General features: G+C 42.8%; 1 protein-coding gene across 1 annotated transcript in view; it reads left to right on the top strand.

Annotated features, from left to right (window-relative positions):
* SLC30A6 (solute carrier family 30 member 6) overlaps positions 1–23588 on the top strand; it is a 92299-nt gene that overhangs the window by 3314 nt on the left and 65397 nt on the right. Inside the window, exons 3-5 of the mRNA XM_033938638.1 lie at positions 4025–4109; positions 14257–14299; positions 19639–19704. Coding sequence (XP_033794529.1) covers positions 4025–4109; positions 14257–14299; positions 19639–19704 — 194 coding nt within the window. The remainder of the gene's footprint in view (positions 1–4024; positions 4110–14256; positions 14300–19638; positions 19705–23588) is intronic.

The raw sequence follows: 23588 nt of genomic DNA, 5'->3' as shown, positions 1-23588 counted from the left end.
AAAACATTGCCAAAGCATTACAAGCAGAATTTTATCAATTTTATCTACTGCATTTTTACATGGTTCCTAGTGTTAAGCGATATTTAAATGTTTGGAAGCAAGGTGCTGAAAGGACCCCCAAAATGGCAGATAGAACAAGAGTATGACACTCCACTCCTCAGCGCTCTGCCTTCCTCCCCTAAAGTGTACTTGGCACAATGAAACTCACAGGCCACATGTCCCACCCATGATTTCAAAAAATCATGAACATAGTGCCTGTGAGGTCTTGACACATTGCCTCCACATGGAAAAGGGGCTCTGGAGTGATTCAGTTGGCGGAGCCTGGAGTAGGGCTAGGCCATGTAGTAGCCACCCTAGCGGAGTCTATCGAATGTCTCAGCCTGGATGAGTGCATTCTTCCTCTTAGGCAGAGAGGGATCAGCAGTAAAGAACAGCAAGAAGTCCAAGTTGAATAGGGATTAATTAAAATTGGGACAAACTTATGATTCTTAAAATATTTGATCAATGTCTCTACTGTTTATATTAAATTAATTAGGAATGAAACTGCTTAATGTTGCTCTGTTTTGTTTTTTTTTTCTGAATAAATGTTATGTTAAGATGAGTATTGTTTGATGTTTCTTGTTCTGTTCAAACTTATTAGTTTCCTTGCTTGTGAGCCATCTAAAGCTCATGGTCATGACAGTATATAAAAACTTTATTATTATGTATTATAAATAGAAATTCATTTGCAGATTTGATTGGATTTGCAGTCCAGGGCTAGAAAACTGTGCTATTTGTTTGCACGAAACCATCACTGTGGCCTGTGAAGAAGTAGAGGGATAATTTCTACCTCCACACATCTGCTTGTCCATGATTTCAGAATGATTCAACCAGACCTCACTCTCCCCCCATGCAATCAGCCATCCATACCCAAAAGAAAAAGAAACCCTATTGGTAAAAGAGCTAGAAAGGTAGTTTAGAACATAAGAATAGTCTTACTGGATGGTCTATCAAGCCCAGTAGCCTGTTCTTACGGTGGCCAAAACCCAAGGAGTAGCAACATTCCATGCTACCGAACCATATCTTTCTCAATAACAGACTATGGACTTTTCCTCCAGGAAATTGTCCAAACCTTTCTTAAAATCAGCTAATCTATCTGCTCTTACCACAACCTCTGGCAATGCTTTCCAGAGCTTAACTATAATCTGGGTAAAAAAATATTTACTCCTATTGGTTTTAAAAGTATTTCCCTGTAACTTCATCAAGTGTCCCCTAGTCTTTGTAATTTTTAACATTGTGAAAAATTGATCCACTTGTACCTGTTCTACTCCACTCAGGATTTTGTAGACTTCAATCATATCTCCCTTGGCCATCTCTTTTCCAAGCTGAGGTGAAACATGTCGGGTCTTACTGTTCAGTCCGTATGAAAAACAAGATTTCACCATTACTAAGTTAAGTAATAACACACTAAGAAATGCATGGTATTTAAACTTTGAAGAGACCGGTGAGGATTTCACTGCTTGTACTCCCCGTATATACACCTTGGTGGGACGGAGGAGTGGTGGTTCTGAGGTCTCATAAAAAGACAAAAAAAAGTGTTTTCTAAACATTATGAACATTCAGTCAAATTAGAAACTAGATTTGAAAGATACATAGTTAAACACCTTAGAAACAATTCTAGTTTAATTGGTCAGATTTCTAAGGAAGTAATCAGCCTTTTTACACAAGTTTGAACGGAGGTTTGTAAGATCACAATGGCTCAGGAGCTGTAAAAAAAACATCAAACGTTAACGCTATAATACTTCCATTGAAATTCAAAACTATTTGTAAAAAACTTTTTATAAACAAAGTGACTGTCTTACCCAGCCTACATGAAATTAAACTTAACCTTCTCCAATTTCGCCGTGGCTCACAAAATGGCTGCGGTGTTGCTCTGGATTGATAGCATGGAATGTTGCTACTCCTTAGGTTTTGGCCAGGTACAAGGGTCCTGGATTGGCTACCGTGAGAACGGGCTACTGGACTTGATGGACCATTGGTCTGACCTAGTAAGGCTGTTCTTATGATATTGGATTAAGTCAGTGTCTCAGTGTGCCACAGCACTGTGGTGTGTCCCGAAGAGATTCCGGATGTGCCACAAGAGATTCCAGAATTTTACTTTATTTTTAAAAATTCTCTTTTTAAGTACACACTAGAATATATGACATGTACGTTGCATATGCAAGAGTCTGTCAATGTTATGAGTGTGTGTAAGGATTCAACTGCTCAGACAAGCATCATTCTTTGATGTGATTGTTTCTTGAAAACTAATGATAAGTAATTTTAGTTGTATTTCTTTTTTATGCACTAGTTATCTTATATCTTAACTCGAGCAACAAAGCAATTTAGGCTTTGTTACCGTTTGGATCTTCTTATCTTTGCAAACTTGGATTTTCAACTCTGACAGAAATTAAGGGCTCTTTTTACTAAGGTGCGCTAGCGTTTTTAGCGCACGCACAAGATTAGCACGGGCTATAGTGCACGCTAGCCAAAAAACTACTGCCTGCTTAAAAGGAAGTGGTAGCGGCTAGGATGCGCGGCATTTTAGCGTGTGCTAAAACCGCTAGCGTGCCTTTGTAAAAGGAGCCCTAAATTGAAAAAAGAGAATGACTGCAGATGGTGGATGATGAAAAGTGTGTTTGTTTGTTGACTATCAAGCCGCATTTTGAGTTAATTTGCACTCAAAAACAAGCACATCCTTTACATTGAATAGCAGCAGTTCTATCTACTTTAGTTTCACCGTTGTTAAAAGTACCCATACATATCTTAAAGAATTTTAGACAAATAACTCTCAAATTTAATTTTTTGTTGGTTTTGCAATTTTATAATTTCAATTATAATGTGCTGCAAAAACATTTGCTTCATTTGTGTGCCAAAGCTAAAAATGTTTGTAAGACATTGGGTTAGATGGACCGTTGGTCTGACCTAGTATTGCTATTCTTATGTTCGAGACCTGTGCCCATAACTGCTCTCTAGGCGCTTTATAAGGCCTTCCAAAGAGTGTTCATCTTAGGTAGTGCACTGATTGCATCATGCTGCTATCTGGGGAATTTTAAAACAAATGGTAGCCATCTGTTATGATGTCTTCTGAGGGGCAGGGTCATCAGTATCGGCATACTTGGAGCAGGGGGGTAAGCCCAATTGCGCAGTGGAAATTAACCTTTCTCCTATGCACAGGCACTGCTGTAGTTCCTTTGCCAGTATTGTGTTTTGTGGGGCCTTGAATAAAGAGCCTTTTGACTGAAAAGAACTCCTCCCCTACCCTTTTTTTGTTGTTCTTGTGGGGCCTTGGCTTGGCGCATTGTGCTGTTATCAGTTTGAGTTCATAAGAAAGAACATTGGAAAACAGAAAGGGCCATGTGCTACGTAAATTGCATTTTGGAAGTTATTATTAGTGCAGTACACAGATGGCCAAAGCATTAATTAGAGGAACCACTGTTAAACTTCTGGAATAGAACTCTATTACTACTTATTTCTGTAGTGCTGCTAAATGTACACATTGCTGTACACTTCTCCCTCCGTATTCGCGATTTCTAGCTTGCTGGCTCCTCCCCCCAAATTACATCAGCTTGGATAGAGAAATTGCTGATTCCGAGCGTTTACAGAGAAAATTGCTGATTCCCAGCACTTTCTTCACCGTGTTTGGCCTCTCCTTCAGGAACAGACCAGGTCTCCCACCATGTTATTCGCGGTTTCACTATATTCACAATGGTTTTTAATAGAAAACAGCGAATAACATATGAAAAAGTTAATCGCGATTTTTCTGTATTTGTGGTTCTGTTAATCCCCTATCACAGCGAATACAGAGGGAGAAGTGTATTATTAAACATGTAAAAGAGACAGTCACTTATCAATAGAGCTTGCAATCTAATTAAAACAGACAAACAGAACAAATAGAAGTTAGGGAATTTCTCACAGAGGAATTTATAAAACAGACATGGGTACTTTATTCTATTCTGATATGTATATGCGCCTGACTTTTTTTTTTTTTTTTTTTAATTCACAGTCATGGAAGATTTTGATGTTTGGTGCCATAAATCTATTATGTATTGGTTTCCTGCTCATGTGGTGCAATTCTACCAACAGCATGGGTATGTTAACAATTCTTTTAAAATGTTTAGCAGGTCTCAGCTTATAATTTTTTTAAACCTATAGTCCACTGAATAAAAATGATTGGTTATCATAAATATGCTGACACCGAAAATCTTTGGTCCAGAAGTTCCTCCTTTTCTCCTTTAACTTCCGGCTCAGATGGAAACATGGCTGCATTTCTGGTGCTATGAGCCTTTTTTCGTCATCATCTTAAGAATTTTTCTCACTTTTTTTGTTTTACTAGATTCTCCCTCTCACAATGCATCATTTTGTTATTGCAGTGGTGATTCTGAAGCTAGAAACCATGCACTAGTGCTCTATCCTTAAAAGGGGAAAGGGATTGGGACTTAAGAACATAAGCAGTGCCTCTGCTGAGTCAGACCAGAGGTCCATCCTGCCCAGCAGTCTGCTCGCGCGGCGCCCCATCAGGTCAAGGACCTGCATAATAATTCTCTATCAGTACCTCTCAATCCCCTTTTCCTTCAAGAATTCATCCAAACCCTTCTTGAAACCCAGTAGCGTACTCTGTCGTATCACACCCTCAGGAAGCGCATTCCAGGTGTCCACCACCCTCTGGGTGAAGAAGAACTTCCTAGCATTGGTCCTGAATGTCCCCTCGTTCTTGTATTTTTTGAAATTTTGAAAAATCTGTCCCTCTCCACTTTCTCCATGCCCTTCATGATCTTGTAAGTCTCTATCATGTCCCCTCTAAGCCTCCGTTTCTCCAAGGAAAAGAGGCCCAGATTCTCCAATCTTTCGGCATACATTAGGTTTTCCATACCCTTTATCAGTCGCGTTGCTCTCCTCTGAACCCTGCTGCCTTTTTTGTATCTTAACAACTACACTCAGAGAAGTACTTCAGGCATTTTCCCTATCTGTCCCGGTGGGCTCACCTCTATATCTAATGTACTTGGGGCAGTGGAGAATTAAGGGCCAAATTCTTTAACCCTTTCAGGACCAAGGGACATATTTGTCCCATAACTTTAAAATCCTATAAATTTTGATTGGGATAGTCTACAGTTCTAAATTTGATATGTACGGATTCCATATGATACTGCCTTTATGTAAACAAACTGGTTCCGACATTCATTCATTAGCGTCGTTGCTAGATTGACGAGAAGATTCACTTGCCACACTGTCCATAAGCCAGAAGTGTGATTTTTTTAAATAAAAATAATGATATTTCACAAAAAAAATCAATTTTTTGGCATCTGCAAGCCCTTTTTACCATAAAAATGTCGTCAAAACCACAAAAATTGGCCTATGATCCTTATGGTCCTGAAAGGGTTTTGAAGCGCCCAAATCTTAGGCGCCGATATAGGCCCTGTTCAGTGTGATTCAAGTATAGTTGGTTGCTGGTTAGTGAATCATGCTGAGCGGCACCTATTTTGGAGGCGCCCATTAAATAGGCCAGCTCTAGGCACAACTAAAAGTTAGGCGGCCATGATGCGAGCACTTAAGCGGCGATTCTGTAACAAGGCACCTAACACGAAGCCACACCCACGCCTAACATGCATAGCGCCTATTTTTTTGAAGGCCGCCTAAATTTTTAGAGGCGCCTTGCTACAGAATCACTCTTTCTTGATAGGCGCCTAAATTTCAGTTATTGCTGATTAAAAAACTTAATTGGGCTTGTTGTTCAATTTAGATAGGCACCTATCTAGTTGGGCACCTCTTAGGCGCTGGTTAGAGAATTTGGGCCTAAGTGACTTACCCAAGGTCATAAGGAGCCTCAGGGTGCTGAGGCCGTAGCTCTCACCACTATGCCATGACTTCCTCTTCTGCCCCCCTCCCCAAGCATCCCCAGCCAGGATATGGCTGCCTGATCCAGGACCCTCTGTAGGGAAGTGCACAGCACTATCAATGAGGAACTGGAATGGCCTCAAAGTGAGAATCTTCATGAAAGGATCACAAATTTTGAAGCTAATGGTTCAGATTTTTCTTCTGTTATTTTGTGTCCAGTAGAAATTCCTTTAACCCCCAAAGACCCAAATATAGAAAAAAACGTAAAAAAATGTTTTTGAACGTTCACATGTTGTTATAGGAGGCTTGTGATCCCTAAATCAGTGTTTTTTTTTTTTATTTTGACATTTTAGTAACTTTTGGGGAGGATGTTGTAAAATTGCAACGCTGGGCCTGTAAGGTAGCAGAATTTCAATAGTGTCACTCTCTCTCTGAACACATGTAAGGAATAATTAAAAGTTTATTTGTACTTTACAGCTTATAAAGACCCACCTAAGTTTATGTATATACACAACAACAATAGTATAATAAAGAAAAAAGTAATTTTTATTATCAATTTAATACAAAAAATGAGTATCATATAAAAACGCAAATTTTTCCCTGTGAAGCGCCCATTGACTTAAGAACATAAGAACATAAGCAGTGCCTCCGCTGGGTCAGACCTCAGGTCCATCTTGCCCAGCAGTCCGCTCCCGCGGCGGCCCGAACAGGTCACGGCCTGTCTGAGACACCAGAAGGGGCCCCCTTGCCACCTTGGTTTCCCATTGAGTTTTATCTTCCCATCAAAGTCCTAACCCTCCGGTCTTGCACATGCACAACCTGGTCGGATTTCTATACTTATTACTTGGTTTGCTTTCTATACCTGTGTTACATCCCAGCACCTCTCTCAGTATCCCACGATCCCCCTATCCCTCAGGAATCCGTCCAATCCCTGTTTGAATCCCTGTACCGTACTCTGCCTGATCACTTCCTCCGGTAGCGCATTCCAAGTGTCCACGACCCTTTGGGTGAAGAAAAACTTCCTTGCATTTGTTCTGAACCTATCTCCCTTCAGTTTCTCCGAATGCCCCCTCGTGCCTGTTGACCCCTTCAGCCTGAAGAATCTGTCCCTATCCACCCTCTCTATGCCCCTCATGATCTTGAAGGTCTCTATCATATCTCCCCTGAGCCTCCTTTTTTCCAGAGAGAAGAGCCCCAGCCTATCCAACCTCTCGGCATATGGGCAGTGTTCCAGCCCTCTTACCAGTTTCGTTGCTCTCCTTTGGACTCTCTCAAGCACTGCCATGTCCTTCTTGAGGTACGGCGACCAGTATTGAACGCAGTATTCCAGATGTGGACGCACCATAGCTCTATACAATGGCATGATGACTTCCCGCGTCCTGGTTGTTATGCCCCTCTTTATGATGCCCAGCATTCTGTTGCCTTTTTTCGAGGCTGCTGCGCACTGTGCAGATGGCTTCAGTGATGCATCTACCAGCACACCCAAGTCTCTCTCAAGACTGCTGTCTCCCAATAATGCCCCCCCCAATTTGTATTTGAACAGCGGGTTCTTTTTACCTATATGCATGACCTTGCATTTTTCCACGTTAAAGCGCATTTGCCATTTGTTTGCCCAGTCTTCCAGCTTGTCCAGGTCCCTTTGCAGGTCCTCACACTCCTCCCTAGACCTAACTCTGCCGCACAGTTTGGTATCGTCTGCAAATTTTATAACCTCGCACTTTGCCTCTTTTTCCAGGTCATTGATAAATATGTTGAAGAGTAACGGCCCCAGCACCGATCCCTGTGGCACACCGCTCGTGACTCCCCGCCAGTCAGAGTATTGTCCCTTTACTCCGACCCTCTGCAGTCTACCCGACAACCAGTGTTCGATCCATCTGTGCACATCCCCTCCCACCCCGTGGTTCCACAGTTTCCTAAGCAGCCTTTCATGTGGCACCTTGTCGAAAGCCTTTTGAAAATCAAGGTAAATGATGTCTATAGGTTCCCCATTGTCCACCCGACTGCTTATTCCCTCAAAGAAGTGCAGAAGGTTCGTTAAGCATGACCTTCCCTTACAGAATCCATGCTGGCTTGTTCTCAGTAGGCCAAATCTCTCGATATGCTCGCAAATACCATCCTTGATCATAGCTTCCACCATCTTCCCTATAATTGAAGTCAGGTTCACCGGCCTGTAGTTTCCGGGGTCACCCCTCGATCCCTTCTTGAAGATAGGTGTGACATTCGCCAATTTCCAGTCCTCTGGTACCTCTCCAGTTTTCAAGGATAGGTTGCAAACATGCTGGATTGTGCCCGCTATTTCTTGTCTTAGTTCTTTCAGAACCCTTGAGTGGATCCCGTCTGGGCCCGGCGATTTGCCGCATTTTAACCTATCTATCTGCTTGAGGACATCCTCCTTACTTACCTCTATGTGTTCTAATTTTTCAGCCTGTTCCCCACTCATGAGCTCCTCTGAGTCTGGTATATTAGATGTGTCTTCTCTCGTGAAAACCGACGAGAAGAACGTGTTCAACCTCTCAGCTACCTCTTTATCCTCCTTGATCACTCCCTTCCTATCCCCATCGTCCAACGGCCCCACCTCCTCTCTCGCTGGTCGCTTCCCCTTTACGTAACTGAAGAATGCCTTGAAGTTTTTCGCCTCCCTGGCCAGCCCCTCTTCATATTTCCCTTTTGCTTTTCTAACCTCTCGGTGGCATTCCTTTTGGCATTTCTATCAGCGGTAATCAAGAAATTTCGTGTTTTTGCACAAAAAATTTCATGTTAGCGCAAATCTTTTGGCAGTTTTGTCCCAGCGTTGAATCTTCTCCACTGGTTGTGGGCCAGCAAAGGAAGACACAAGTGTAACCTGTCTGTTGTCAAACCATTTCACAGCACAAATGTTGTGATTTGACTCCACTCTGACATCAAAGCTTCCTCTTCCCTTTTTCTTCAAGCTTTTCTCATCCTCAAGATTACAGTTTGGAAGGCGCACTTGTCTGGCTGTTCCTGTGTAATGAATTCCACAATCCAGCAGCCTAACTATCAATGGGATGCTGGTGAAAAAGTTGTCTGCATAGATCTTGTAGTTGTGACTATGTGGAAGTGTGGAAGCAAGTTTCATCACAACATCCCCTGATAGTCCAAGTTCAGATCTTGCCCGTATTCCATTCACACTGCCTTGGTACACATCAAAATCACAAAGTATACCAGAGATTCCAGTCCTTGCCCACAGCTTGAACCCCCATGGGTTTGGCTTGCCACGCATGTACTGTTTGATGCTGCTGAATTTCCCCCTGAAAGGGATCATCATTTCATCAACAGAGTTATGTTCTTCAGGGACCACTTTTAGGCATTTCTCTCTGAAAGCATCAAGCCATGGTCTGAGTTTCCAGAGTTTGTCACTTTTTTGTTCCATCTCAGACACGGTTAGATTGTTCACAAAATGTAATGATGTCAACAGAGACTGGAATCTGTTTCGTGACATTACATCAGCGACAGGACTGTATCTTGTGTCTGCTTCCCAGTACATACGGACTCCAGGCATTTGGACAAGACCCATCTTCAGATACATGCCAATCATCTGCTCTATTTCCTTTGTGTTTGTGTTTATAGATGATCCTTTCTTCTGAAAACTGTACTGATTTGTGTTATCTGCCAGAGCGTTGATCATATCTTCTGTCACAAACTTCTGAAAGTACTCCAGTGGTGTGCAGAGGGAATGGACATCATTACTCCAAAGCAGGCAACAGGGTTGTATGACTTCATGGCCAGATAAACAGACCTATTTACACATTCAACCATCCAATGGTGTTGCAGAACTGAACAATAGGTTCTATTAGTAATGTACATGAAGTTTTAAAAAGAAAAAAAATGGGGGAGGGTTTATTTTGTAGCCTTAAATGTGATGTTGTAATATTACAACACTGGGTCTCAGGGGAGTGCAGACAAAACCTTGCTATCACTTTGGCCCACTGTTGTAAAATTACAACATAGAAATAACCAGCTCTAAATCTCTTAAAATCAGTATATTCAATGATGTCATAAAATCTGCATGATCTACACATATTAATGATCACATAAAAAAATATTTCAAGCTTTTTACTTACTTTAGTCCTGATGTATCCCATCCAAAACAACAAGATGATATACTCTAAAGCAGGCAACAGGGTTGTATGACTTCATGGCCAGATAAACAGACCTATTTACACATTCAACCATCCAATGGTGTTGCAGAACTGAACAATAGGTTCTATTAGTAATGTACATGAAGTTTTAAAAAGAAAAAAATGGGGGAGGGTTTATTTTGTAGCCTTAAATGTGATGTTGTAATATTACAACACTGGGTCTCTGGGTGTTAAGTAAGTATAATTGTGGTACTGGTATTATTAAACTTGATACTGGACGATAGGGAAGTGGATGCCAGATGTATTTCAGTGATGGAAACAGAGTGTGGAAGATGTGGCAGTGTTTGAGCTACAGGTGCACAAAGTAAATCATAAAACAGAGTGGCTGGTGTTTCACCAAATGAGGCAACAGATGGTGATCATGTATCCTGTGATGACTTGAGAGGCCCATAGCAATGAGGAAGCAAGCAAATTAAAAATTAGAAATCTAAGCTTCTGAAAAAAGGATTCTGAGAAGGTCTGGGGGGGTGATGTTTGAATATGTAGGAAGTACAGGAAATGGTGGGTAAGGGGTAGGAATGGAAGGGGGGTACATATAAGAGGTGAGTTTGTTACTTTATTGTTCTTTACTAAAGGTTAATAGCAATATTACTTTGTGTTTAGGGAAATAGCTTTGACCTTATATTGGTCTAATGTGGTGTGTTGATTATTGTTAGAGATTCTTTGTGTTTTTTGAAAAGTGAGAAAATTAGTATTGATTCTCATTATGAGATATGTTTAGTTTTTCAGTTTGTAAAGATTCTTGTAGTATATTGTTCTCCTGGCTGGTTATGTTATAATTACTCTCCATTGAATGAGGCATTAAGGGCTCCTTTTGGTATGCTTCTTTCAGAGCAGACAGAAGTATATTTAGGGGTATCTCCCTTACCCCTCCTTATGTGTTTCTATATAAGGCTATTGCCTACTTTGGTACAAACTGAAGGGGGCAGCAGAGCCTTCTGGAGAAGGAGGAGGAGTTGAAAACCTGGAGCGGATTCATTCTGCGTGGCTCATGAGCATGGGGAGAATACCCTATAGTCCAGATATTAGGAAGATAAGAACCTAATCTCTTTGTAGTAGTAGTGGCAATAATTTTTTAATACTGTACCATGTCTTAATCTTTCAGAAGGCAATGCTATTCTAAAGATTACAGATGTCACTTGAAGATGCACCTCTCCCCCTTATTTACATACTAGGTACTACCTTATAGAATGCCTAGTGGACATTCATGAATAGCTACCAATTATTGATGCTTGTGATGTAATGTAATGTAATGTAATTTATTTCTTATATACCGCTACATCCGTTAGGTTCTAAGCGGTTTGAAGAAAATATACATTAAGATTATAAATGAGAAGTAAGAAGGTACTTAAAAAATTCCCTTACTGTCCCGAAGGCTCACAATCTAACTAAAGTACCTGGAAATTAATAAAGAAGAGAAAATAAAGATGGTTGAAAAAAGAAAAATTCTATGTGAACTTATAGGATGGAAATTAAACTGACAGTGAAGAACTGTATGAAAAATACATATGGAATGCAGTTAGAGAGGGTAGGTTACAATCTATTTATGGTATTTGTTTAATTGGAAGGTGTTAAGGTGGGTAATTTGGGGGAAGGTTATCTGAAGGTAGGTGAATCTTCTGCAGGTAAAAGAGGAGGGGTTAAGATATTTGGATGAATTTTTTGAAAAGCAGGGTTTTGATTTCTTTTCTGAATGTTTTGAAGTTGTCTGATATTGTCATAAGATTGGAGATGGAATGGTTGATTTTTGCTGCTTGTGTTGCCAGAAGGTTGTCAAACATTTTCTTGCGTTGTGTGCCTTTGAGTGGGGGGAAGGCGAAAGGGTTCGAGGTTCTTCTGTGTCTTGAGGTGGAGATTTGGTTTAAGCGGTTGTTTAGATAGGAGGGGGAAAAGCCGTGTAATGCTTTGAATATCAGGCAGTGGAATTTGAATTGGATTCGTGCTTGTATGGGTAACCAGTGAGAGTCTAAGAAGGCAGTTGTTATGTGATCATATTTTTTGAGTGAGTAGATCAATCTGAGGGCGGTGTTTTGTATGGTCTGGAGTTGTTTTATCATAGTGGCTGGACAAGGAAGATATAGGGAGTTGCAATAATCCAGCAGACCTAAGACTAGGGATTGTACGATTAGTCTAAATTGTGCTTGGTCAAAGAATTTTCTGATTTTACGGAGATTTCTCATGGTTAGAAAAGCTTTCTGGGTTGTTTTGTTGATCTGGGGCTCCATTGTGCAACATCTGTCTATCGTAACTCCTAGTAGTTTTAGTTCGGGTTGTATTGGGTATTTGGTATTTTTGATTTTCAGTTCAGTGATGGTAGGAGTTTGGGCTTTTTCGAGCAAAAGGAATTTTGTTTTTTCAGAATTTAGTTTTAGTTTGTGATCCATCATCCATTTTTCTACTGTGTCTAAGGTTGTTTCTAGCTTTGTTGTGGTGGTGGTCTCTGATGGGTCGAAGGGGAGGATTATGGTGATGTCATCAGCATAGCTGAAAGATGTGACATCTAGGGTATCTAAAGTGGCTCCTAGGGAGGAGATAAAGAGGTTGAAGTGCGTAGGTGAGAGAGGTGATCCTTGTGGAACTCCGCAGGGATTTGTCCATGGTTCTGATTTGATATCATTGTATTTTACCCTGTAGGTTCTAGATTTGAGGAACCCCTGAAACCATTTGTAGACCTTACCTGAGATTCCTATGGCGTCAAGAATTTGTAGTAATAAGGTGTGGTCAACTAGGTCAAATGCTGCGGAGAGGTCTAATTGTATTAATATCATTTTTTTTCCTTTACTGATGTGTTGTCGGGCTGTATCTAGTAATGTGACAAGTAGTGTTTCTGTACTATGGTTAGTTCGGAATCCTGATTGTGAGGGGTGGAGTAGATTATGTTTTTCCAGATATTCGGTGAGGTATTGTGCCACTAGGCCTTCTATTATTTTAACGTACAATGGTATTGAAGCGATAGGTCTGTAGTTGGAGGGGCTATCTATTGGGCCTTTGTGATCCTTTATGATTGGAGTGATTAAGATCTCTCCTAGGTCCTGTGGGAATTGGCCTTCTGTCAATGTGGTTTGAATCCATAGCATGAAGTTGGTTTTGAATGTGGTGGAGGCGTTTGATAATATGTAGGTGGGGCAATTATTTAGGTCACTGGAAGCATGGCTGTATTTATTGTAGAGTCGGTTCATATCCGACCAGACTAGAATATACATAAGTGGCACATACATCTAGGTGTGAATTTATAAAATTACCCCCTTATTATGTTCTAATGAGCAGAGCCACCTCTCCAAATCCTAGGTGAAGCTTGACCCTGAAGAATGGAAGCCAGCACCCAAGTTTTACAGGATCGATGTGTGGCCAAGCAGGATGTAGCTTTTGGTGCCTTTGTTTTGGCAGCGGCTCATCAGACTCACCCTGAATTTTCTGGATTGCTCTGTTACGTCCCACTGGTCCCGGAATAAAGTGGGATTGTACAAGAACAAAAGATTAGGTTCTTACCTTTGCTAATATTCTTTCTTGTAAATTCACACTTTATTCCGGGAACCCGCCCTTTACCTTGCTGATTCACCAATTGTCTGCCTTTACATATACTGGTAAGCTGGATTTTTGTTTTCTGACTAGCCTTTATATGCGTGTCACCAGAATGGGTTTAGCACTTAGTTTTATTTATTTTTTTGGGGGGGGTCCTTGTTTAGGCACCCCATTCTGACAGTGCAGGCTGTGTCTCCTTGTAGTACTGTTTTGTTGTTCAGGTTTCTAATGTTTTTTTAAGCTGTTCTCTCATTTTTCATTGTTGCATTTGTTGATATGAACAGAATTGACTTATTTGTTGGGGACTATCCCCGTTCCCCTTTCTCTCTTGTTCCTATCCTCTACAGAAGTTCTTGGCTGCTTTAAGACTAACTGATGTTCACAGGGACAATGATGAGATAAGAGGAGGGAGGGGTTTAAGCCTCTAAAGTTTGAGGCTTCCTATAAAGCCCTGGCGGGTGGAGGGAAATAACCACTGGTCCCGGAATAAAATGTGGATTTACAAGAAAGAAGATTAGCAACATAAGAACCTAATCTTTCGTTAGATATAGCCTCTCTGGTGTGTGGATTGAATAATCATTGCTGTATTTATTTGCAAATTTATAAATCTATGAATAAAGAAACATAAAAGAGTTTATAAGTTCATCATAGTTTCTAGCCTGACCGTTGTTTTGTTTGAATCACTAATCCAAATATTTGTTTGTTTGTTGTTTTTTTTTAGCTTTAACAGCCTATACATACCTCACAGTGTTTGATCTCTTCACGTAAGTACTTGAATGTAAATACTGTTCATGGATATTGTTATAATCCTAGATATACTTTGAGTTATTTGCATGTTATTTGCATGTTATCTCTCTTGCTGTCAGACCGGAGTCTCATAAAGACTGCAATATTTGGATGGTAATTTTTCCAGGATTCTTGGGCATACTGTTCTTAAAGAGAAATGCCTATTCTTACTATTGCAGCTCCTTCATAGTTTTCATGCTTTGGCCAAGTACCATATCAGTTTGATTTCAGAAGAAATAACATTGGAGAACAACAAATTCAGGAGACATTGGAGAACAACAAATTAAATTGCATAGTAAAATGATGGCAGATAAAGACCTGAACAGTCCATCTAGTCTGCCCACTCATCAGTTCATGATTAAACCAACAATAAATTTGATATAAAATATTTGATCAATTCTGTCTCCACCCTCCCTCCATTCTGAAGGTTTATATGATTAGTGCAGCGGAAGGACGGCTAAAGCAACAGTTACAAGGGCTACTGCTAAACTTACTGTGTGACAGCTTTAGTGACTGGATACACCATATCCAACACTAATATCGGTATGCCAATGGGCCAACATTTTTTCCAACAAGGGATTTACTATTTAGTTTTCCTTATTTGATAAGTCACTCTTATTTGTACCCTCATCTCCATTAACAGCTCCGGATACAAACTTTCCATCTTCCTGCACTGATCTTCCTGCCTGAGTTGGTACATAATACCCTTTTGTTGGCTATTTTAAGTCCTGCCTAAAACTTCATATATTTGAGGTTGCTTTTAGACCATAAACCTTGGTTCTCCTTCATCATAGCCTTGCTGATTTTAACCATGTTTACTTAATGTAGTTTGCTAATGTCTTGATAAAATTGTAAACTCAGTGGAGCAGGGGATGTGTCTTACGTATGACACACTGAATGTCATTGGTAGTAATTAGCCCAAGTAAAATCTAAGTTATTTACATGCTTTAGTACAACATTCCAAAGCATTTAATAATGCTCTGAGCTTAATTATATAAAAACAGAAGGTGTCAGCAGAAGAGGTTCACTTGCTCACTATTTTGAGGCCCTCGGTATGTTTATCATAATCACAAAAGTAAAATAAAACAGTTTCATATGTCTCATTAGCTATAAATTACAATATTATTATTAAGACTTAGCCAAAAGGAAAGATTTATATACTATAAAAAGTTTTACCTCATGCAAAGTTGTCATTTCTTTAATAAGACATTAACTATTTTTTTTTCTGAGACCCTCCAAATACCTACAAATCAAAAATGTGGCCCTGCAAAAAGGGTTTGAGTTTGAGACCACCGCTTTAGCCTGTCTGGTTACTGTGTTTTCACAGGTCTGTCTTGACCTGTGGTTTTCTCCCTCCCTTGGCACTAAGGTCCCTTTGTGTTTATCACATGCATTGCTTCAACTCCTGTAACTTCTCCTGGAAGTGTGTCCACCACTTGCTCTGTGAAAGGGTATTTCCAGTGAAATAGGTGAGACATTCTAGACCAGGGGTGCCCAACGTGTCGATCGCGATCGACAGGTCGTTTGCTCAGGCGACCCCAGTCAATCGCACAGCAGGTTCCCTTCTTCCCTTCTCTTTTTTTCCCCTCCTGACTGGCCCGCCTCTTAAAGAACGCTGGCCAATCAGAGTGCTGGAAGGGCGGGGTGAAGGTCGGTGGGGGACGGAGCTCAGCGCATCACAAGAAATAGAAGCGCCTGTAATGATTGAGGTAAGAGCGAGGCCTAATGCTGCCCGATATACAATTTTAAAAACCCCAAAATCGGCCTCCCAATCAGTGGCGTACCGAGGTGGGGCGGTCCGCCCCCGCCCCGGGTGCACGGCTTGGAGGGATGCACAGCCGTCCGGGTCCTCCTGCCCTTCCTTTCCACCGGTCTGCGCACGGGGCTCGCACCCGCCGCCCAAATGGTGCTGTTGGTTATCGCGAGACTCGCGGGAGTTGACGGCACCATTCGAGCATTGGCGCGGGACCAGGCAGGCGCGAGCCCCGAGCGCGGACCAGGGGAAAAGAAAGGCAGGATGACCCGGACCTTGCCGGCTGTGCACCCCTCCAAGCCGTGCACCCGGGCGGATCGTCCCCCTTCTAAATCCATTGTCTTTTATTCAGTTCCACTAATGAGCATTGTGACAGGCAGTTCTTATGGGGCAGTTCTTGGAAGTATTTCTTTGTTTTTCTGTGCCTAAGTATTCTATTAATTTAACTTCCTTATTCCTGTGGGGATCTCCAAAGGGGACGAATGGGAGACGGCCGGTGGCAGGTGGTACTTTAGCAATTCTTACAGGTTGCCATAGGCCTCAGGAGCTGTCTTCCCTCTGCCGTGGTCCTGCCCCTCCTCTAAGTCAGAGACAGGCTTGGGGCAGAGGGAAGACAGCTCCTGAGGCCTATGGCAACCTGCAAGGATCGCTAAAGTACCAGCGATCCTCTCTGCAGACTGCTCCCTGCTGGAATTAGGTAAATGGATGTGGGGAGGGTAGGCCTTCGGGGGGGGGGAGTGCAGTCCTTCAAGGGGTAGTGCAGGCCTTCAGGGGGGGAGTCAACCTTTGAGGGGGAATGTGCAGACCTTCAGGGGGGGGGGGTCAGGCCTTCGGGGGAGGGGGGCTGTATAATAAAAAAATATTTGAACATAAATACAAAGTACACTCGGTGTGTGTGTGTGTGTATATATATATATATATATATATATATGTTTAGCATTTTTATTGTTGGTAGATCATTTTGACTTGGTCATTTTAAAAGTAGCTCGCAAGCCCAAAAAGTGTGGGCACCCCTGTTCTAAACAGTAGGGTTATTTCCCTTTAGCTGCATGGTGCAGAAGGAATCCACTCTGGATTTTTCACTCTGCTCTATTGTATTTCACTGTGCTCTCTAGTTCCCCCTCAGTTCTTTCCTTCTGCACTCATGGCTATAGTTGTGTGTGTTCTGCTCTCCCCATTTTATTATTTTTAATTCAATATAATTTCTTCCCCTTTTCAGTTATTTCGGTGCTTGGAGCAATTTTGAAGCTCTGTCTGCTTGAAAGTTCACAAATTCCAGTCTGTAGTTGACAGGCCAATCACACTGTGTACCTGTTAACCAGCCTGCATAGTTTTCTCTGGAGCTCAGGGCCGGCCTGAGGTGGTCTCACTTCCTGTTAATCATGGATTAAGCACAGGCTGTTAGGCATGATAACCTTCTCCAATCTGTTCGTGATCCCCTTCTTAATCAATCCTAACATTCTGTTCGCCCTTTTCACCACCGCCGTGCATTGTGCGGACGGCTTCATTGACTTGTCGACTAGTACTCCCAAGTATGTTTCCTGGGGGGTCTCTCCAAGTACTGCACCGCATATCCTGTATTTGTGGTAACTTTAGAGCTTGTTATCAGCTAGCATCTTAAACGTCAGCGACCCATTAGGACTCACAGAAGGTTATTTCTGGCTTACCACATCCCAAATCTAAAACCCTCCTCTAGGTCCCACAGCACGCAATACACTGGGTATTCAACAGGGGATGCCTGACCGAGGCAACCGCATAAATGTGGTTTGAATCAGCGCTGGAGGGAGGGAAGAAGGGAGGATGGCCTTGGCGTGGTAGGGAGGGAGGTAGGCAGGTAGGCTGGCTTCGGGGGAGGTGGTGGGACAAAGGCTGGAAGGCAGTGAGGGGGACATAGGTAGGAGGGAGGGAGGAAGGAAGGAAGGAGAGAAAGAGGCAGAGAAAGGGGGTGTTGTAAGCAGAAGAAAGACTAGAGAGAGAAAGGCCTGGACCAAAGGGCAAAGACAGGAGGCAGATGCAGGACTAGGGGAGGTGCAGACAGAGTGGGAGAGACCCTAAGGAAGAGCAGAGAGAGGCAAGATCATAACAGAGGAGGGAGACCTGGAACAAAGGTATAAAGGAGAACTGACACTGGATCTGGGGGCACTAAGGACATAGGAAGGAGGCACTGGGGACACTAAGGACATGGGAAGGAGGCACTGGGGACACTAAGGACATGGGAAGGGGCACTAAAGACATAGGAAGGAACATTGGGGGCACTAAGGACATAGGAAGGAGGCACTGGGGGCACTAAGGACACAGGAAGGGGCACTAAGGACATAGGAAGAAAGGAGGGAGGGAATAGAAAGGGACAATTGTTGGGCCTGAGTGCAGAAAGAAAGAAATGAAAGAAAGGATGCACAGTTGGAAGGAAATGCAACCAGAGACTCATGAAATCACTAGACAGCATAGGTAGGAAAAATGATTTTATTTTCAATTTAGTGATCAAAATGTGTCAGTTTTGAGAATTTATATCTGCTGTCTATATTTTGCACTATATTTGTCTATTTTTCTATAGTTTCTGAGGTGGCATTGCATATTTTAAAGTCATCTGCCTTGACATCTTTGAAACCCCCCCAGATATAAATAATAATTAACATTTTCTCTGCATATAGTGTGCTTTGTGTTTTTTTAATTTTATGGTTACCATTATGAGTTAATAAAGATATTATGTGTACATGAAAAATGAATGGAAGAAATTGGGGGTGGGATTGGTGGGTGGGGCTAGGGCGGGATTGGGGGTGGACTGACAATTAATAGATGTCCCGTTTTGATGAAAAAAAATAAATGGTCACGTTAACTATGCAGCTAAAGGGAAATAACTCTACTGTCTAGACCAGTGTTTCTCAACTCGGTCCTGGAGCACCCCCTTGCCAGTCAGGTGTTCAGGATATCTACAATGAATATGCATGAAATAAATTTGCATATAATGGAGGCAGTGTATGCAAATCAAGTTTATGCATATTCATTGTGGATATCCTGAAAACCTGACTGGCAAGGGGGTGCTCCAGGACCGAGTTGAGAAACACTGGTCTAGAATGTCTCACTTATCTACTGGAAAAGATCTTGCCAGGGTAAGTACATAACCTCTTTTTTCTCAATTACTTTGTCAGCTTCCTTTTCTTCATATGATAACCCCTTGTCCTTGAGCTTCTGATTTTGTGGAATATGATTCCTTTTGGAACCCTTTTTTGATGTATGATCCATATGGGAATGTTAGTATTTGCATTTCCTCTATCTTCTGAATTAGTTCTTATCTTGAGGGGCTTCTAGCCAGTCTGGATTTTGGTATATCCACAATGAATGCATGAGAAAAATGTTCATGCAGTGGAGGCTATACATAGAGATTATCTCATGCATATTCATTGTGGTTATTATGAAATCCTATCTGGCTGGGGTCTCCCCAGGATAGATTTGGGAGCCACTGTTCTAGGCAAACTATTCTGAGTTATATATCGTATGTAGATGATTGAAATGTATGGCTGGTAATAACTGGAGCTAATGCAAATGTCACCATTTTTTTAACAGCCTTATAACTTGTTTGATTAGTTACTGGGTGATGATGAAGAAACACAGTCAATTTTATTCTTTCGGGTAAGTAACATTTCCTAGCATCTCAGGTTCACTTCAGGTGGTGTAATGTACACATCGGTTCAATGATTATAGGTAAGCCAGGATTAACTAACTCTGATGATGGCATAATCCAGATTAGTGCATTGTTGCACTCTAATTTTTTCATCAGAATTAGATTTATATGGAGGACAAGCTAAAGAAAAATCTTTCTTTCACATATATATATTAACTTAAATATGCACTTTTCCTTTTACGAAGCCGTGTTAGCGGTTTAACGTGTGTAATAGCGCGCACTAATTTGCCATCTGCGCTAGCCGCTACCGCCTCCTCTTTGAGCAGGCGGAAGTTTTTCGGCTAGCGTGGGGGTTAGCACGCGCTAAAAATGTGCGTGCGATAAAGTCGCTAACGCAGGTTCGTAAAAGGAGCCCTAAGTTTGCAAACACTATGCATTCATTATTCCCTTCAACAAACAGAAACATAGCATGCCTTGTCCTTTGTGACAAATATCAAGTGAGGGGGTAATTTTTTATAAAGTAATTTTCACTCATTGACATGTAAAAGGCCTCTTATGAAATACCAAATGGCCTAAAAGTGCCAGTACATCATACAGAGAAAGGGAGTGAAACTTCCTTTAGAACTGGGACAAAAAATACTTTATTTCAAAATATATGACCTGACACGACCAGTGTTTCTGCTCTTGCCTGCCTCAGGGGTCTTTTCTCTTTTTAAAGTGATTTATCCCAAATGCAATGAAACTTTTTCTGGAGACAGTAGCGATGTGTTCTCTCCTTACTACGTGTCTGGCATTTGGGATAAATCACTTTGAAAAGAGAAAAGAGCCCTGAGGCAGGCAAGAGCCAAAGCACTGGCCATGTCAGGTCATATATTTTGAAATAAAGTATTTTTTGTCCCAGTTCTAAAGGAAGTTTCACTGTTGTTGGGTGTTGTTGTTTTTTCTTCTAAAAGTGCCAGTAGGCATGTGAACTCCACCCATATTCCACCTCTAAACAAGTTTACATATAGATCATGCTCATAGATTAGCATATTTTATTATCTAGGCATAGATTTTTCACATTTACACCTGTTCTCAGGTATAACTGTCTGCACTTGCAAGGCAGGTGTGATTTCTGCTGCTTACACTAGATTATATAAAGATACATATGCACCTCTATGTCATTATAAACTAGCACCTGAGTAGGCATCTACCTGCCCTCTTATGTTGAAATATGTTTATTGGTTTTAACAAAGTTAACAGTAAATATCATTCCAAACAAGTAGAGTCCCCCTCCTCCCCCTCCCTGCCCTCTTCCCCCCCCCCCAACCTCCTAAACGAACAAGATTCCATCCTCCATCAGTTCAATTATTACGGGTTCAATAGGTTACTGCGAGCTTTATGAGTCAGTGTTAACCAGAAAGGTTCCCAAATAGAACTAAATGTTCGTCCTGTGGGGGTATCCAATGAAGTCAAGGATAATCGCTCCATTGATGCTTGACGAAGCATCAAGATTCTCCAGAGTGATACTGTCGGCGGATCTGATGTTATCCAACAGTGTAATATTGTTTTCTTACCCAAAAGGAATGTTCGGGTCATAAAACCTCGAAATCCCTTCGGTGAGAACCGAGGAATGGAGTCCATTGAGAATAACAGTTCAGGACAATTAACATAGCCATGGTGCCACATGGAAGCGATGTGTTGTTGTAATTGTTTCCAGAAGCCCTGTACCAGGGGGCAAGTCCAAAATTGGTGTCCCAAAGAAGCTCCTGGTTGGGCACATTTAGCACACGTGTCCGTCGCACTGATTTTAGCACGATATAGATATGTCGGTGCTCTATAGAGTCGTAGGTAGAATTTATAATTCAATTCAATAAGGGTCACTTGTCCCGTTATTTTAAAGATTGCTTGAAGACCCTGTTGGATATGCTGTCCAGTCACCTCACAATGTATATCCCCTGACCAACGGGCTCTACCTGCCCTCTTAAACCATACTTCCTGTTCTAAGCTTAGTCTCTGCCTATGAGATTTTAAGTCATACATATATCAAAAGTTTGTTAAAATAATTATCATCCTCATTCAATGTGATCCAAGATGGCGGCCAGGACGGCATCTCAGAGTGATCCACGGAGAACCTCAAATTTGCCTGAAATACCACTATGCTGCATTCTAAGCGCAAAGGGACAGTTCAAATTGACTCCCCTACAATTTGGACATCAACTCCTGCACAACGTACAATTTTGGAGTTTGTTGCCGTACCTGGAAGTTCCCTGACTGGAACCAGAGCGGTGTCTGGCGCATCCTCGGAGCAAAGAGGAACCGAAGACTAAGGCGTTTGCCTGGTTAGGACGTGTCTCCCTGAGCTCTCCGACCCTGAGCCCCCTAAAATCCGCTTAACTCCTTTCATAACGCGGTCGGGTGATTTCCGTTGGCTCCGGATCCTTTATTAGGACTGTGAGCACTGCCCTGAGATCTGCGAGCCCGCAGGCATCTGGGATGCCGGTGAAATCTGCGAAGACACCTAAACCTAAGTCTGCTGTGTCTGGGGCTAAAATGGCGGCGCCCTCAACTCCCCCTGCGGCACCGGTTCAATGGGGAGAATGGGCGCAGGAGATATCGCGAATGGTCACCGCGGCCCTGGAGGACCGCCTGCCCAAATTGCAGTCCGCTGTGGAGGGCTTCCATGAGCGGTTTGAGTCCCATAGCACCCGTCTGGCGGCGGTGGAACAGCGGGTCTCGGACGGAGAAGATGCGGCCTTACAGGAGCACGCCGGCATTGTGGCTCTACAAGCACAGGTGGCTACCTTGACGGGCAGGCTGGACGATCAGGAAAATCGCCAGCGTCGGAATAACATACGCGTGGTGGGCCTGCCGGAGATGAGAGCGGATCACGAGCTATATGCTTTCTTTCAGGTTTGGCTCCCCACGAAGCTGGGCCTGGAGCCGCCGGCGGGGGGTTTTTTGTGCGAGAGAGCGCATCGTATGGGGCCCCGCACGGAAGACAACAATCGAGCAAGAGCGGCTATCGCCCGCTATATCAACTGGAGAGAGAAGGAGTCCCTAATGCAGGCTTACCGGAAGGTTGGGGTGTTGGAGTACGAAGGGAAGAAACTGCTGCTCTTCAATGATTATTCTCCCCACGTGGCTTCTCTTCGAAAAGAAATGGCGCCTATCTGCACTGCTTTCCATAGAAGGGGTGTGCGCTTTGCGCTTGTCTATCCGGCGTCCCTGCGGGTCTGGAGAGAGGGGAAACCCCATATCTTCCCGGATAAGGCGGCTGCTCAGCGCTATTTGGACTCGTTGCCGGAGGCGGCTGATGGAGGGGCTCCGGTGGCTGTCTGATCTGCTGGAAGGCGGTGCTTGAGGGACTCTGCTGGCCTCGTTTGTGGCGCTCTGCTATTTAGACCATGCCTGCAGTCACCGTGGATTCTATGCTACTTTCCGGTTTACCTGTACTGTTACTCCCTCGTTAGCTTGCTTTCCCTGCCTCTTGGTATTGGACTGCCTGTTATCTGTCGGTCGGTGAGGGGCCGACTGGTGGGATCTGGACTTGGAGGGGCAGGGAGCTTGGGCCGTGTTCTGTCCCGGCTGATGGACCTGTGGCTGCTGGCTGGACTGCTTACAGTGGTTTCTGGAGATCCCTCTATTTTTTCCATGCACTGACTGCTTTTGCTTTAATTTCTGTGTGGGGGATCTCTTCCCTTAGGCGGGGAGGGGGGGGACCTTCCTCGGGGGGTTCTTGGACTGTAGACCTGACATGGGTGGCTGGGGCTTGGGAGAGCTCATCCTATGGACTTTAGTTGTTCCACTTGTTGGGAGAGCAGTTTTCTGTATTTTTTCTTTTTCTTATTACTAGTTTTTTCTTTGGGTGGGAAGGGGTTTGTTGGGGGGCCGCTGGAGATGGATTTCTTCA

The sequence above is a fragment of the Geotrypetes seraphini genome, chromosome 3, assembly GCF_902459505.1.
Source record: "Geotrypetes seraphini chromosome 3, aGeoSer1.1, whole genome shotgun sequence".
NCBI lineage: Eukaryota > Metazoa > Chordata > Amphibia > Gymnophiona > Dermophiidae > Geotrypetes > Geotrypetes seraphini.
Note: the sequence above shows the minus strand (reverse complement) of the source record. Positions and strands in the feature narration are given on the sequence as shown.